At 35.0% G+C, this 18,453-nt stretch overlaps 1 protein-coding gene across 8 annotated transcripts in view; it reads right to left on the reverse strand.

The window, feature by feature from the left end:
* Positions 1–17,332, reverse strand: part of LOC117407441 (zinc finger E-box-binding homeobox 2-like) — a 76,435-nt gene extending 59,103 nt beyond the window's left edge. For 3 of the 8 annotated variants that reach the window (XM_059032368.1, XM_059032370.1, XM_059032369.1), the window contains exons 1-2: positions 16,906–17,329; positions 14,696–14,838 (exon numbers count right to left, since the gene is read on the reverse strand). In XM_059032368.1, the coding sequence (XP_058888351.1) occupies positions 14,696–14,746 (51 nt within the window). In that variant the 5' untranslated portion in view covers positions 14,747–14,838; positions 16,906–17,329. Of the gene's footprint in view, positions 1–14,695; positions 14,839–16,905 lie in introns of all 8 variants that reach the window. The other 5 variants (XM_059032367.1, XM_059032366.1, XM_059032371.1 and 2 more) reach the window with 4 other exon arrangements.
* Between the last annotated feature and the right edge of the window lie 1,121 nt (positions 17,333–18,453).

The raw sequence follows: 18,453 nt of genomic DNA on the forward strand, positions 1-18,453 counted from the left end.
AGAAATGGGTTATGAGGAAGTCTCCTCTAACAACAGTTTTTATAGGCTTTGGTCTGGGAGATTTTAATTTAAATTAACATACGTAACTTACTTGGCTGGGTCTGTTTCACTTTGCATTTTAAAATGACAGTTTTGTACAAATGTCATTATAGTTAACACTGCTGCTGACTTTAATAAAAGTAAACATTATTGGTATATATTGACACATAATGAAAAACATGAAACTTTTGGTTAATACTACAACACAAAATAATTCTTATTTTGAAGCTCTACCAAAAAGGCTGACCCACTTCAATTTTACACATTGATGTAACAAATGTGAATTCCAAATATATGCAGCAACAATCCTTAATCCATAGCAAATGCGTTTTGTTGAAGTTTAAATAGACACTGTCAAGATACTTGAGCTCTCTTAACACCACAGAAACTATGACAGCTGTAGCTCTGTCAGGACTTGATTTGACGCTTCTAACCTTTTCATTTCTGGCGTATCTTTGATATTTGACGGGAAACAAAGTACCTGCTCCGCTCGGCACAGCCAGCCCAGGCCTCCTGCTAACTTCACACCCTGACCTGCCTGGCATTCCTTGCTACTGAGAGGCGCTTCCCATGGATACCTTTGCAAAGTAACCCTGCTTGCTAATCTCACAGCAAACAGTATTCAATAAACCTGAAGACAGCACAAGAGACTTTCACAGTTTAGCTACAGGAGTACTCTAGACCAGTCCCCTATACAAGACATTGTGGAAAAGATCAATCAAGTTTTTAAAAGCAGTATCACCACAAGGAATCCTTACATTTTCCCCCAGCAAACCTTGCATGTCTGTAATTTGTTAGTAAGAGCTATTACAAATGTCCTTTTCATAGCTAGTCTATATACAGTGCAATGCAGACACACTAAAAAGATACTAATCACTAACTTTGCTTTATAAACAATTGTTAATAGTCCTTTCCAATAATTAATAAACAAGTTAGGAGGTACTAAGTTAATTTTGTTTTTAGATGTATTTCAGCAAAAAAATCATAGCCAAATAAGTATTAGCATTGTTTCTGAAAAAAAAGGATAATTAACATTTTCAGGAAGATGCGTCTCAGGGATTTTTTTTGGTTTTGTTTTGTTTTTAGCAAAGTTTGTATATATCTATCTATCTATCTATATATATATATATATATATATATATATATATATATATATATATATATATATATATATATATATATATATATGTATATATACTTTTTTTTAAGAGCTCCCCCCCACACCCTGAATATTAGCTCTGATGGCTTGGAATAAACAGAGCATTAAATCCTGCAAAACTGTGACAAGGCCAATATGCGCACAGACAATACCAGCCCGGCATCTCCATTCCTTTGTTCCCAGCTTAACAAAACTCTCCCGTCACACCACTTTAACTCAATGCTGCCTGTCGAACGGGCATCAACCAATCAGCCAATGGCTGTGACATACAAAGCTGAAAAAAAGTATCTGAGAGCGTGTCATACTTCACTGTTAAACAGGCAAATAGTTTTTAATAACTGTTGCTGGAAGATAAAAAAAGAACAAAGCAAACATATAGAAAGATGACCCCCCCTTCCCTTTTATACAAATAAACATTAAGAAGTTCCAGTGTTTTCTTTCAACATTACTCTTAAAGACCCTTTAAATTACATAGCTTCCTGCTATATAAAAGATACACAATCTGACACAGTCAAAGATGTTTTATAACAGGATTCATCTACAATTTCACAAATACTATACAATGTACGCTATGCTTGCACGTTTACTTGTACAATTGCCAGTTTAGGAGACACATAACTCAATATTATAACAGGGGGACAAGTCCGCTTGAACTGTAAAGTTAAAATTCAAGATTCAGTGATATTTCAAAACACAGTACACTTACTGTACTAGCACGAAAGCCACTGATATACTTAAAATAACAACATTGCTTGTGGCATTTCTTTCTTTTTTTTAAACACAGATCAATTTAGAGGACGTCACTAATGCCCAGTTATGAAAAGGAGGGTGCTCTCCTACAAGAATCCAACACTGTGGTTTACTCCTAAACTTTGTGCCCATTACCCCTACGATCTGGCTCGCTTGGGCCGATCTCGTTTCTCCACCCAAGCCGAGAAGCTTTGTCTCACCCTCCCGCCCTGCTGCTGTCAGTTCGCTGCCTGTGCTCTGGCTGTCTCTTTCCCAGTCCCTACCCTGTCAGTTTCTGGCCTGCCAATTTCAACTTGAAGCTTGACTGGGCTGATTTGATGCAAATACCTCCAGGGAGAATCCTGAAACTGATGAACAGTTATGTCAAGTCGATTTTGCACCGTTGGGAAAAGGTAACCTCTGCGTGGAAAAAAAAAACAACAAGGTTAAAGAGACAGGGAGGCTTTGCACGTGTAATACCGACACCCCACGTCCCTCTTGCTATTTACCGTCCCTCGGAAATTGTAACTGTCAGTATTAGTACTAATTGCAGATGTGCAAGCTGCCATTATAATAAAAACGGAGGCAGTGTGGACGTTAAGTGTGGCTGCCTCATTTGTGAGACTACTGAAAAGGTAGCATAAATGAATATTTCATTACTTTAATTACTAAGGAATACTCCTTTCCACCGGTCTTAGAATGAGTGTTGCTGTAACTAATTATGAGTGCAACCCACTAAACCACTAACAGTAATAACATTAGAGATCCTGTGATTGCTGGTTTATAAGGTACCATAGCCAGTGAGATATAAGACCTAGCATTTCACCATCATTTTATCAGAGCAGATGACTTGTTTGATGATTATGGAAAGCTGTAAAAGATTTGAAAACCTATATAATCTCTCTTTCCTTGAAAATATGTGATAATTTTTCTCAAAACAAATTTATTTCAGATGTACTGAAAGAATATAAAAAAATCATATATTATTATTATTTTTGGCCTACATAGATCATTTTGTTACCACAAACATAGACATTAAATGCATTTGAAACTATAAATATTAAAAGGACAGTAGCCGCCTTTTTCTATCACATTATGTTTTGTTTTTGTTTTTTTTAGATTAGAATTTTTTTGCAGTTCTGAGTAATAGGTGACTGCTATGCCCAGGTAGAGCGAGAGAGAGAGACAATACTCGGTATGTATGGGTAGTCTGGGCGTGTCACAGAGGCTGAAGACAGCCTGTCTCTGTGATTATCAGCCTGTACTGGAGAAGGTGTTTGTTTGACATTTCTATTTGACAGCATCGAAATGCAGGGTGTTCAGCAAAGCTCTACCTCAAGTCAGAACCTATTAATACATGAGTTTATGTCTTTGAGTTTTTATGAGGCAAGACTATTTCACACACTGTCTTTATACATAGATACGTTCATCACAGCTGACACTCAAAACAACAAAAAAAAACATTAAAAAACAATCCTGAATTTCCTGCAAGTCAGAGTGACAATTGTTCGGACAGTTTCAATCTATGCATTATATATTCCAATTAAAATGGTGGTGATATGAATATTTAAAAATGAACAGAGTCAATCCAATCTGTAATCTTTCTGCAGGGGCAACACCTCTAAAACTTGATTAGGTGTCTGAGCAAGCCCAAATAACTTGGGCATTGTGTGATCAAATTCTCAGTATAACAAATTGATGAGGAATGATCAGAATTTTACTTACTGATAGTAAAAAGAATGTTTAGACTGTAATTACCTGTTCTTCCCAGCTCGACGCTAAGTTTGGTTTTAAACAAAAAAGAATTGTAGTCCAGTAATTAAAAGAAAGGTGAAAACAGGTTCTAATAAGGTAAAGCATGAATTAGCTACCATTGGTGTCAACAGCATTTACAGCAGAAGGTATTCACCCACATGTGAAAAAAGCCTAGTTTCTGGATGTCATGATACCTTAATCTGCTGATCTGTTATTGATTGTTCCATGTGTCCATGACCTTGCCAGAAATGCTCTTCCACCCGACAATCAAACATGCATCAAAGTGTACGTATGTGTGTTCAGGACTTGCTGAAAATGTACTGAGTGACTTTAACTGACAAAAACTAATGTTCTATATAGAACTGGGATCCCTTTGCACCTTAAAGACATACATAATTTTATATCAGTTTGAATGAGGTTTCTAAACTATGCGGACAAATGTTATTATATGGCAATAATAAAACCCCATTCACACTTGTTAAACTAGAGAGAAATTGCTAAAAAGCTATAAACACTGAATGATAAATATGATAGAATTGTATATGGTGGCTATTAATCTGTTGACCAGTTATGCTGCACTGCATATGCAAAACCATTTCTATATTTGCAGTGTGGTATTTGATTATCTCTTAAATAAGATGCATTGTCTAAAACAAGGAATATTAATAATAATTTGTAATAAGCAATAACATGTCTTGTTCCTCACTTTTTTTTTTGGTTTTGGCTTGGGGGCTTGTGGCGTTGTAAATGTCATGGAAGTATACTTACTCATGAGGAAAATATAGAAGTATTAGGAAAAAGTAACAAGCCTAATTAAACAATCAATTGATATTAAAATATTATAAAGTTAGTTCACAAATACTATGATATTGAATCACAAATTACAGTGCTGCTTTAGGGCAGCAGTGTGGAGTAGTGGTTAGGGCTCTGGACTCTTGACCGGAGAGTTGTGGGTTCAATCCCCAGTGGGGGACACTGCTGTTGTACCCTTGAGAAAGGTACTTTACCTAGATTGCTCCAGTAAAAACCCTACTGTATAAATGGGTAATTGTATGTAAAATAATGTGATATCTGTATAATGTGAAATAATGTATAATGTGATATCTTGTAACAATTGTAAGTCGCCCTGGATAAGGGCGTCTGCTAAGAAATTAATAATAATTAATAATAATAATCACCTACATTACTTTCCAGTTCTATGGCCTATTCAATCATGTGCTATATTTTGTATTGTTTCCCCCTATATGTGGCAGAGAAATGTTCCTTAATTTATCATGCATGTAAATGTTCAGATCAAGTTAAAAAATGTCTGTTCACACATTCTTGCATAGAGCTAAAAACTAGACTTAGTCCAATGTTGCAAATAAGCACAGTAACACTTTCTATGCAAGAATATATTGTTATAAGAATACGCACAAGTAAATTTTCTTCGGTATAATTTTTAAATATGAATAAAAAGTACAAATTGGGAGGTTATTGCCATGGTAACATATAGTAATAATAATAATAATAATAATAATAATAATAATAATAATAATAATAATAATAATAATAATAATACAATTGTAATTGGCATCAAGGAAGAATTTAATTAATTTTGGAATTATTCCAACCACCTGGTAGGAGACATAGGGTGCTAAAATAATTTGCAGAAGGACATTTTTGGCTTTAACCCATTTCTTTCTTACAATGAGAAATTACTGAACTATGTGTCTCTCTCCAAAAACATATGGAGGGTTAACTACGCTTTGTGGCATCATGTCTGCTCATATTTAAGTTGAGGGCAATTCACCAACTGTTACCTGACCAAGGGCAACATTCTTAGAAAGTCATTATGCCAAAAGTAGCTGTAATATTTCAGACTGGCTAATTCATTCCTAATGTAGTATTCTTGGGAGGTTGTTAAAGGTAATAGGGGCTGATATGTATGAAGAAGGGACTAATAGTATCATAACAATATAGCAATAACTGTAATCTGTTTTTTGTATATAAAAAATGTTGCATTTATTAATGAGTACATCCAAACACAGTGGATATAGTCTAGTCTATGTTTTATAAAAAAAAATCTAAATAAAAATAAAAAATACTAATTTTATAGCACCTATATTATTTTAATTTATTTTCAGGTAAATGATTAACAAAATGACTACTTCTAGAATCAATAGTCCTATGTGTTCTTGTCAGAATCAGCTGTTGTGTACCGTTACCTGTAATATCAAGCCCTGCAGCTTTGAATATGGACAAACACAAGACACTTCCGGTATTTAAATATGATCATTCCTCAGGAAGAGACACTCCCTCCATTTCAGTAGGCAAATAGCTCAGTTATTAAGCTAACAAATCGCAACGAATCATCCAAGCAAATCTCATAAACCTTCACGGGATTCGTTGTTTACCTAAAAAGTCTTCACACTCACTCTATAAATACCTATTCATCATAAAAAAAAATCCAATTAGAAAAAATCCTGCCCCAAATTTGGTGTAGAGGATATTTCTGATCAGTATAAATATATGCTTGGGAAAAATCACTGAGACTGTAAATATCTAAAATGTTCTTTGAAGAGTGATACCATGGTGCAGCAGGTATCACCTTGGAGGGAAGTAAATATGAACTGTCAAATCACTACTGCGACAGAGCAGCATACAGCCTTAAACATGGCAGAACGACACAGCAAACACCTTTAATTCTGTCACTTTCCTTGTATGTTTTACTGTTTCACACCACTCAGGGTGCTGGGAAGCTGACAACCTACACCTTTTAACTATATACAGGCAACTTAAATAAATACATGAATTAGAGGGAACATTTCACTGCTGTACTTCAAAAAGAAGAATCCATTTGCTATAATTGGCCTATTAATTATAAAATACAGAAAAAAATAACTTCCATATGTAGCCGAGTGCGATATGTCCAAAACACTGCAACACTGTCCAAAAATCCAAATCAAACTGTGCAGTAAATTAGATCTAGGACTCTTTTTAGTCTTGCAAACACACCGATTTCCTCAAATAAAAAGCTTACTTCTCAGAATACACAGAATACAGGGCGTTATTTACAGTAAAGAGGAACAGAATTTAAGGTAATTAATTGGTTTGCATATTACTGTTACCGAGTCTACATTGATGATCTTTTACAATCATGATACAGATTTTATGGCATTTCATGCTTTATGGGAATGTTGAGAATTTGTCCACTGGCAACATTATTACCTTTCCCAACATGGGATAAGACCAGCCCAGGTTCCAGTGTCCATCATTTTGAGGGGCTAGTTTAAAGACCTGGCTGGGGTTCACATCTAAAAAGCAGCACTCCCAGTGGCCTTCAGTGGTCCTCAGCAGTGACAGAAATGAGGTGCTTTATGAAATTAAGTAAGAAATGCACACTCTTTCCCCACTGAATATAACTACAATATGAGGTGTGTTCCATTCTAGCAGCACTTTACCTTTTAGCTAAGTATTTAAGTAACTGAAAAAAAAGTTTATGTAAAACCAATAATAATAATAATAATAATAATAATAATAATAATAATAATAATAATAATAATAATAATAATAATAATTATAATAATAATTCAAGTTCTATTTGTATTTTTGAATTCCTAGTTAAGAATGTACATGAAACTAAGACAAATTGAAGGACAATACATTTGTAAGTTAAACGGTTCTGCTTTTCCAGAAAAAAAAATGAGACAACTTTTTTTCCCTTCTAAGAGCAAAACAGAAAACCCACATCCCATGCAAAGGGTTAAAAGTATTAATATAAAGTCCCCTTTCGGGACATAGCACCACCTCTCCAAGTGAAAGTGTGTACACAAAGAGTTAACCAGTCTCACTGGCATTAGTGCATGGGTTAATATCACGCCTGCCTGTTAAAGCATTATCCTTGCACCTCACTGAACAAAAGGCTCCTTTTGCAAACAGACTCCTACTTTCTCCCAGTGTCCAAAGGTGTTTGCTGAAGTAAATCTGCCTAAATCCTCCACAGCTTGGGGAGGGGGGGAAGGTGTACAGATAATCCCTTTTCTTACAAAAGTTCTGGGGAAAAAATCTGTAATTCATATCACATGATTCATTTAAAGTTGTAGCATCCCCTTTCTGTGCAGTTAAGGGTTTACAAAAATGATTTCAACCGATTTAAAAGGCTTTGTTTTTGCTTTTTGTCTTTAAATATATTCCTTAACAAGCAATATAATAAAGTACATACCAAGTTGTATTATAATGAAAAAAAAGATGAAATGTTGTATATAATTTATTTTTGCATGATCTATATGTCACTTACTATGTTAAGATATGTGTCTGTTTCAAAAATGGTTATCAGACTTGCAGGAAAGTTTTCTAATAAGAGAAAACTGCAAACAAATAATAATAATAATAATAATAATAATAATAATAATAATAATAATAATAATAATAATCAACATTGGAGTACTACTACCTACAGACTTTATCGCCAACTTTGAATATATATATATATATATATATATATATATATATATATATATATATATATATATATATATATATATATATATATTTGTAATTTAGAGAAAATAAAATAACTGTCATATACTTTCAAACAAAATACACACATTTTGTTTTCTGAAGTCAAAAAATGTAATAATTCTTAATGACATTATACCACATTGTTATGGTGTTCGTAACAAAGATTATTGCTTAATCAAAGATCGAGATATTTGAAGTATGAGCGCATTGTCACCAGCACACACGGAAATGCATAGGTGCTTTTCCAGCACTGCTAAAAACTACATAAACAGACAGACAAACACACACACAGACACCTGCCCCTAACTATTACAGACAAAGTAGAATTTGACCCCTCCCAGACACTTTTTTTCTCAAGTGTTCGAGCGAGTGGCCATGAATAGTACAGGCATGCCATCTTGTAACACTAGCTGCCTGTCAGGAGAGCCAAGCCCGGGTAGAGTATGAGCTATATAAGGGTTGTAACCAGGGGAGGCCCAACAAACAGCCACAAACACCTAAGTTATTTTGCTCACCACCCACCCTTCTGCCTTTTTTTTTTTTCTCCTCTCGCTCTCCTTTTTTTCTTTTCATCTCGGCTTTCTGATGCTGAATGCAAATGTAGCCTGCTGGCGGTGAAAGGGCTGAATTGTGATTAAGAAGAAGAAGAGCTCCTTTCTTTGTTCTCCCCTCGGGGGATGTTTACTGGGAGAGACACGGCGGATCAGATATGAAAGGCATTCAGGTCAGCATTGATGTGAGCGAAAGTGAAATCATACCTAAGGCATTCCAAAGACCGTGGTGTCAGGGGTTCAGATAACGGTGCCTCTGCTGTGTGTGTTCTCCCCGTTAGGCGAAAATATCTTCACAGGCAAGGCAACAGAAAAAAAAAAACTCACAACAATTAAAAAAAAAGTTTCTTATTTGCTTCTAACTGTACAAGGAATAATCTCTTTTTTTCTCTTATGTCCGTGGTCTGGTGTGCCAGCTTGATCTGTTTATTGCACTGTATGGTTCTTTGGCTAATTAAAGTAACGCAAAATATCCATACAGCGATCAGTTTCATGCTGTAAGGTAATGAATTTAGATTAAATTGCACTCATGCTAGGTTGTCAGACTACTTCTGCAAAGACCAAAAACTTAGTAGACTTCATCTAGCAATTCAATTGTTAGCAGTACGTCTCCCTGCTTGAAATCTTAAGAATAGTGATATAGTTTAATCATTTAGAAATATGTTGTTTCATCTGGTGCTTTATTACTTTTAAGCCACACAGTTCTCGTAACTATGCATGTCTCATTGCAAAATGCATATCAAATATATCCAGATTTAAGAAGAAGCATCACATTCAAATACAGGTACTACTTTCCTAGTTCAGTCAAATATAACATTGACACAATACAGTATTATATGCATTCTATATGACAAAAATTGTACATTTTACAAAGTGCAACAAAGATAGCAGATCACAAAATGAATTAGCAAACTCAGATTCTAATTGTGAGTCATATGATAATAAATGTAGGAATACAATTAGATAATATCCCAGTAACAAATTCAATAATGTTGTAAATTAGAATAAAATATAATTTCTAAAAAAGTGCTGACTATACTAAAAAAATGGTTATACTGTAATAGCAGAGGTGTCAAAATATAAGTATACATTGCTTCTAGTGGTTTAACTATGTAAACAAGAGCAATTAATTCCAGGCTTATGTTAACAAGCATTTAACTTAAATAAATATCCCAAGAGAACACACAAAATTACTGCATATTGACTGGTCAAGAACACATCACGAATCCTAAATATAATGAACAAGCAAAAATATGATTTGGATTTCCAAGCGGAATATTTTACTTTCTTACGAAAAGTGTATACTACAGTCAGATACAGTCTTTCATTTAGGCAGCCCAAAACAATTACATTATGTCATATTATATCTTTTTAAACACAAAACTCTGACATGTTGTCAGTGTCACCAAATGCCAACATAAGTCGAATAAAAACACTCATAAAATAATATGCATCGCTTTGAAGTAGTGGATAAATACAATCTGGTTCGCAATGAGGCATCTGACCATCTCTACTCAACTGCCATTCGGAGTAGTGTGGCTTCCTGTTTGACAGAGATTATTTCTTGCTGGCTCATAAGATCTGCAGTAATTATTTCACTTGCTTAAACAAAATAATCCTTTTCTCAACAGTAATGCACAGCAAAGCTCCCTACCCATTTTTTCAAGCCAAAAAAAAAAAAAAAAAAAGCCAACAGAAAAGGTGTCTGCCTTGGCCGCCCAGACAATTGCACCCTTGTGGGAATGGCAGAATGAATGGTACAGTGGACACCCCAGCACTATTGACGTTATAAACATGTAAATGAAACACATTAGGACTGACAATCAATTGTCTGTGAGCACTGCAAACCTGCTCTCCTTTTCCCAGTGACAGCAGTCTCTACCTTGGGAAGTAAATTTCTTGAAATAGGGGTGAGAGGCAGAACCTTTCTTTATGGGGGAGCAAAGGCACCTTAAAAGCAAATGAATAACAGAGATGGACAAAAAAATGTTTTGACTGGGAGGAATCTGCCATTGTTTGGGTTGAAAGCAATGCTGCCATAAAAAGAATTAGCAGGCCCCCTTTTTACCTTTAGCATGAATGCACAAGGCTTTTAATATATATATAATCACATTCCGAGTATTGTATTAAGCTCTGTGAGCCACAAAAAAAAAAAAAATCATGTTTTTACCTAAAATTATGTAATCAATATATTCTAGTGGGACAGAGCATCTATTATTGAATGGCTTTCTGTTGATTGAAAATGAATAGCTCTTTGTGTTACAGGAAATCTTAAAAACCATGAATTGTAAGGAAACTTGAAAGAAACTATAAACAAACAAGCTTACACTTTGTATATTGCAACAATCAAGAACATAAATAAGCATGATGAGGATCACCCGATTCTGACTCTTACAGCAGCACCTGCATTGGAAGCAACAAGAACAGGCTGGTTTAAGTAAAGAAAAAACAATAGTTAAAAAAAGAAAAGTCCTCCCTTGCTGCATATAATTACCAGAATGCATGTTTTCCAGTTAAAAGAATTATTTTCTGTTGTGCTGGTTGACTAATCAATTAAAGCACTAGATCTGTGAAGCACTTTAACAGCTGTACTTACAAATAGCCAAGCAAACCCTCACACAGCTGGATGTTACTTGCAACACCTGGAGGGGTAAAACTGCAACAAAATCGCTAAGTTGCTAATATCAAGTTCCCGATAACTACACGTGACCTTTTTATTTTTATTTGCTTTTGGAAAATATGTGTAATTGTGTACTTTCTCCAAAACTAAATAAATTCAAATAATTTAACCCTTTAATAATAAATATTAAGGAATGCTTATTAATGTACCTTAGTTTAAGGCATAAGCATATTTTACAAAGCAAATTACACTCAGGTGTCAAAAGGGTTAAGTGTGAAAAGTAATTGTAAGGAGGACCCCCCCCCCCCTTTGAAAATACACAATATTTTCATAAACTGATCAACAAACTGTAAGTGACTTTCTTAAACGAGAGTTGTTTAAATCCACAGCGCTGTAACGAAACTAACGCGAAAACTCTAGAGTAATGAAATAAACAAACCCGGTTTTATTTCAAACTAAGGTCTGGTCTTCTGAAAATAAATTGCCATCTATTTTGGACCTGGGTATTCTGCCCTAATCATATATTGTGTATAGGCTACTCTTAATATGGGTAAAGCTCAAATATAGATATATAGTTAAGGACATGCAACATAGCCGTACTAGGAGTCTTGCTGCCTTCAAACAGTAAGTGCAGCATACGAAAACAAAATCCACAGACGTATAAAAAGCCTCTTCTACATTGGGTAAATATCCTATTTTAAAAAAGAAAAGACAATCCTTGGAGCGTGCTTCATGAAATAATGGGCGTTCTTTTTTTTTTCTTTCCAGTGAAAGTGTTACAAAGTTACAAAGTGAGTCAGGCGGATCCAGATCATCTGACTGAACTCTTTGAAACTGACAAAGTCCCAGTCTTGTTTATTTCTACAATATGTTTAGCTCTTTGTTAAAAACATATTCGTTTTTTTTTTTGTCTAACCATTTTCTTCACTCAAAACACAATGTAAAAAGAGTGTTTGCTTTTATCGTTGTGTGTACTGTACAACACTACCTCAGTTTGATAGCTTTTGTTTCAGACCTGGCTATTCTGATTTTCTCCCCCTAGGGTTTTCCCCCACAATCTGTTAACTTCGCCACAATTCAGTTTTGTTTCTCTTCTTCCCTCACGTTCACTTTCCTGGTCCCATCTATTCCGTTCTTTTTTCATATGTTCTTTCAATTCAAGGAATTTCTGTATCACTGATAAGCATCATCATATTTAGTGTTATCAGCAGAGACACACGCTCAGCTCCGACGTATTTTCCATGAATCCAGGGGACAAGAAAAATCCACTCAGCTCAGATAAATCCAGGCCATTCCCAAAGGAAAAGCTATTGGATACATCGCATGACAAGAGAAAAAATGGGGGGAAAAACGGAACCTGTTTCTGAACCGGATGGTTGTAGTTCGATATAAAATAACCATAAAGAGCATTAAATCAAAAGTATACCCGGTCTATAATTTAAGAAAATCAATGAATACACCATATATACAAACAAGATTCACTAATATCTGAAACAACTTTTTAAATGCTTATTTATTTATTTATGTATTTATTTTCAAAAAATGTTTTTAGGGGAAGTTCATGGACTAACTACACCTTTGTGTTGTGCACATCTAAACCATAAACTTGAAAAATATGACAGTGAGAAATTCGAAGAATAATATGTGTGTCCTACATATTTCCAACCCATACACATTATTTTAAACATGATATGTAGCCTAACAGGAAGTACTACATTGTACATTTCTTTTCTTTAGACAGAATTGTGTTTTTTTGTATATACCGACGATTGTTCAGCACAGAATAAAGGCGACTTCACTCAAAGCTTTTGTTATTCAGTGGATCAGCAACGTGCTTCTAGCTACTTGTAAGCAGAAAAGACCCTCAACTACAGACATTGATTTTTATAAAAATCAATATCCAGCATTTAATAAAGAAAAGAGGCAAAACATAAGACAGGGACTGGAAATATGCCATTTAATTTTCCCGTCTTTTAGAGCACATATCAAAGGAGGTCCATTCACTAAAGCCAGGACCAACGCAGACAGTGACCAAATGTAATAGCGTAAACGACTAAATTATAATAGAAACATGTGTTATAATCGATAAAGGTAATACTTTAGACAGTGCAATGGGGAAGACAAAACATATTCCCTAAGCATTAAACAAGCAGTAGATACTACTAGGACACAAAGAGAAAATCTGTAGCCCACAAACGAACTGTTTCTTTGTAAAATTCCTCAGTCACTCCCACATATGGTTCAACAACTCCACCACCACATAACACCACCGTTATACAAAACAGAAATGAAAACAGAAAGAACATTTTAAAAATACAGTTTTTCGCTTTTAAAGATTTATTACTATTCCAGCTCTTCCTTTAACTCATAATGTTTGATATCTGGACTGTTAGAAACCCGTCCACTCCAGTCATTATGTTTTCAAAAGTTGTCAGTCCTTAGATTGTATTCTGTTCCATAACAACATTATTATAAATATAACATATAGGCTATTGTAAATATACGTTGAAGAATCACTGTTTTTAACCGCACCAGATAAAGGGAATACATAAGCGACAATGTAGCCTAAACACTAGCAACACAGTGCTTATTATGACTCAGACTGCAACACAAACTTTAACTACACGAAGGACTATTCGCAACAACAACAACAGAAATGACAGTAGCTAATGATTGCCGGATCCCGTAATAAAACCAGCTGATGTGATTAAGAATGACCCGTGTTGGGTGGAATGGATCAATGATCGCAGTCCGGTACTTATCGGACTGCAAACAAACTATCAAGAAATCATTCATATATAGAATGGTCCACATGTATTTCAGTTTAGAAATAATAATAAAACAATAATAATAATAACAATAAAAATAACTAGCCAATTACAGTGACATGAGTCATCCGGCAATACGACGTTTTTTTTTCCTTTTATCTAGTGGGAATTAAACTACCAGACAGACCGGTTATGCTTTAAAGAGCCAAACTAGAAACTTTCTAGCTTCCCATTCTCTTAGTTTTAACACCGCCTTGACAGTTCAATTTTTTCGAAACTATAATGTAAACTTCTTTTAAGTTACACAGGTGTCTTATTAGACCTTGCTTAGGGGGGGGGAAATATCACTAATGGTTTATCAAAATGACATGAGAGCAGTCATGGATACATTGGGAGCCCTTAAACACACTTTCTCTGTGACTGCCCTCAACTCTCCTATTGCAACGTAAAAATCAAAAACAGGCGAGCGATCCACTCAGCCAGAGCAAACGTCCTGTAACCCAATGAATGTTTTATTAACAAAAATTTAAAATATGTTTTTTTTTTTTTTTTTTGGTGTTTTTTTTCTTACCGTTTTTCCTTCTTGGGTTGGCTTGCTTTCGCCTCTTACACCTGGGGCCATCCGCCATGATCTGCTGCTTCATTGATAAGAGTGGATCAGATGGCAGTTCGCATGGACTCCACTCCTGAATCAGCAGCACGCAGGCTCAATATCTATCAACCAAACACACAGCAACAATGTGGGCACTGGGAGATCCCATTTAAATACAGGGCGCCAAATTTAACTCACAATAAAAAATTCATGGGCACAAAACATCACGTCCAGTTTTTTTAAGAAATGGTAGGTGATGTCTCTCTAGTATCTTTCTTCACTTGATCTTTCTTGAAATTGTGATTAGATGAAAAATAAGGACAGAGAGCACAGACAGAAGGGGGGGGGGGGGACACAGAATTACACCTTCAATATGAGTCATAATTCACGATGACTGCCGATGGGGGACTGCACTATGTTTTACAGTATGTAATTTAAATACATAGCGTCTTGGTTCTTCCAATCTGCACATAAGATAGATCGTGTTCTGCACATGTTGCATTACGTCTCCAATTGTTTATTAGAAAGGAAGCGTCAAAAGTAAGTGAAACGTGTGACTGTGAAAGCAGGTGGTTTACAGTTTGATCACGTAAGAGCTCAGAATGAATATGGTTGCATTTATTATATACATCATGTGTTTGTTGCTGTTTTGTTTGTTTTGATTTAGGCTATATCATGTGTTATTTTTCTACAGTTTCTACACAACCATTTGAAAGGGGAGGATCACTTTTTCTTCTCCTTACTAAGTGTTCTTTAAAAACATGCTACTCAAGGTTATACTGAAGGGTGAATTAGAAATATGTTAAGGTAAAACAAAAAATCAATTTAGTCAATTTTGGGGGATTTGTGCAAATGAGGAGAGACTCTGTTTGAGAGGGACATGCAACAGCAGCTTTAGGAAGCTCTGGCTAGGGGATTAGTACAAACACATGGCAGTAAAAAGATGTAACAGATGTAACCTGTAAAATATTGAAACTTAACCCTTTTTCCTCCAAGCAAAAAACATGCGACCCCCTATGAACTCTAGAATCTAATGTTGGTTATCAATGTATGGGCATAGGTTACTGCGCGGAATGAAATGAATGTTTAATGAATGCATGATATATGCATTGCACATTTGCATGGTGCTGTGGTGAATGCGATGTAACACTACAGGTATATTTACATTTTTTCATGTCAACGCCAAATTTTCATAATTCCATTAAAGTACTAATTACATTTAACACATAGCACATTCCTTGACATGCTCTTATCTCAGCACAACATGCGACGTTGTAGTGGAACAATGCAAAACCAACGAGCACTTTCTACAAGATGCCCCAGCAACATACAAAAGTTGACAATGTGTATACATCTTAACGTAGACGACAACAAGATGAATCAAAAAGAAAGGAAGCTGATGACATATTTACAGGCATACAGATATGGAAAAGTAGGCTACACCGATATGTCTCGGAGTATGTTATTCAGGAAGAAAAAACAATAACCGTGACACATGTCAGAACAAACAAACACGAACAAAAATATATAACACTAACAAGAGCAAAAAACAACACAAACTCTGGTGTAATCGCTGGAATGCATCAGTATATAATCTATTTGGTAACGTTCACACTCCTACAAACTGGTTATTTTTAAGCGAAACTGACAGAATATTCATAAACAAAATGTTGTCACCACTCTCACTTCTATATTCGGTATTTGATCGAGTAACTTAACTCTTGACATCTAAAAATGAAACTTGCAAATGTGAACCATGCTTCTGCATGACTGAGAAATACATGTAAAACAAAGCAAACATTTAAATTAGGGAAAGTGACAAAATGAAGTATAGGCTGTAACATCAGATTTAAATAACCGAATGCTAATCGTAATAATAATAATAATAATAATAATAATAATAATAATAATAATAAAAACCATTTAGCCACAAACAAGATCCAGACATTGTAAAATAAAATAATACAAATAATGACTCGCATTGTAAAAGTAACATTGAATGTAAACCAAAAGACGTTTTATTTTGTTGTACCATGCGCACCTTTTTACCTGTGCAAACAGGTAGACAAACTTTATGAAAAAGACATATATAAAAGAAAAACAAACAAAAAAAGCATAGTAACACATGCAACACATTCCTTATAAAACTGTTATCTTTAATAAAAACAAGACTGTAAAAATACACCTACCTGGAATGCTGTCCGTATCTTATAAAATAGTTCAACAGAAGAAACAGCACGAAGCAATAAAAAGGTTGAATTATGAAGATCCTCGCAAAATGATAATAAGCCTTGGAAAGAGTAGGAAGAAGGACCGTTATTCCTGCTGGGCAGGTTAGGACTGATCTCTTTCAGCCACTCCAGGAAACAACCTGGGACGGACTGACGTGTTCACGCCTCTTCTAATGACATTTTTTTCTTTTTCTTTTCTGTTACACAGAGAGACCCTGGAACACGCGCCACCTATCTTCACGGGGAGGGATGATTGAGGCGCACCAAACGTGAGCATTTGAAAAACGTGATCAAGTTTTTTTTTTTTTTCTTTATGATCTGAGAGAAATTAACTGAGTCAAATTACCTTGCAATCCGAGCAAGAATAATATTTGAAGAAAGTTAGAACACCCCCTCCAGCCCCCAACCTCCACAACCATCACGACAAAGGGATCTAACGGAAACTGTGCTGCAGCAGCTAGCTGACCCTAAGAAACAAACACAACGCTGAAATATCTTGTTACTTGCAAGAGAGCAGCATCAGAAGTTCGGTCGTTGCTCAGCCCCATTATCTGCAGATTCGGATGCTGTCTGTGTATTTCAGTATGCATCTTGAATATGGTTTCGTTTTAATATAGTTATGAAAATATCCCTGCCAGGTATTTCGGCATTCTACTGCACCTTATTTTGACACATTTTTAAGTTTTAGCTGCACAGAACTTGCATGACTCAAAACCTGTTGTGCTTCAACACTCATAATCTATAGAACGATGTGATGCAGACAGCTCTTTCATTGAATTACTTTAAGTAACACCTTTAATTTATTGCTGATTATGTTGAATGCGAGTATGTATTTTCAAAGGAATTTACCACAAAAAAGGCCATGCGTTCTAATACAAAATTGGTAAATGCATAGTGGACCGCATATATATATATATATATATATATATATATATATATATATATATATATATATATATATATATATATATATATAATGATAATAAAACAGAAATTGGTATATTATTGGTTTTCTTTAACCAAGGTTTATTGAGTTTAAGGGCGTGGTTTCTGTGGTGATTGATTTTTTTTTTTTTTTTAAATTACTTCATTTATTTGTTCGGTGTTTAAAGCTATTTCCAGTTTCTCTACAGCAAACTGATAGAAAAACAAGCTCCACCTTTAAAACGACGTGATTGGTTATGTAAATAAAATATTTCTCTTCTCCCCTATCTTTACGCAGCTATCTACTGACACTGTATGGGTAATTAAATCATCAATCAAGGGGGAGGGCTTTGTTCAAAGCCAATCGGGTTAGAGCAAACGGGTTTGCACACTGCAAAGCAAAGATGTTCAACATCTGGAATTCAGCAATTTACCAAAGGCTGCAGATTATTAACCAATTCTGAGCCCGGATCCCTAGGGAGATATTTAATGTCTAATATCTCTCAACCAATTCGCTGCTTAATTTTATTTACAGACTAAAATAATGTCATTAGAATATATATATATATATATATATATATA

Source organism: Acipenser ruthenus, chromosome 10 (assembly GCF_902713425.1).
Source record: "Acipenser ruthenus chromosome 10, fAciRut3.2 maternal haplotype, whole genome shotgun sequence".
Classification (NCBI taxonomy): domain Eukaryota; kingdom Metazoa; phylum Chordata; class Actinopteri; order Acipenseriformes; family Acipenseridae; genus Acipenser; species Acipenser ruthenus.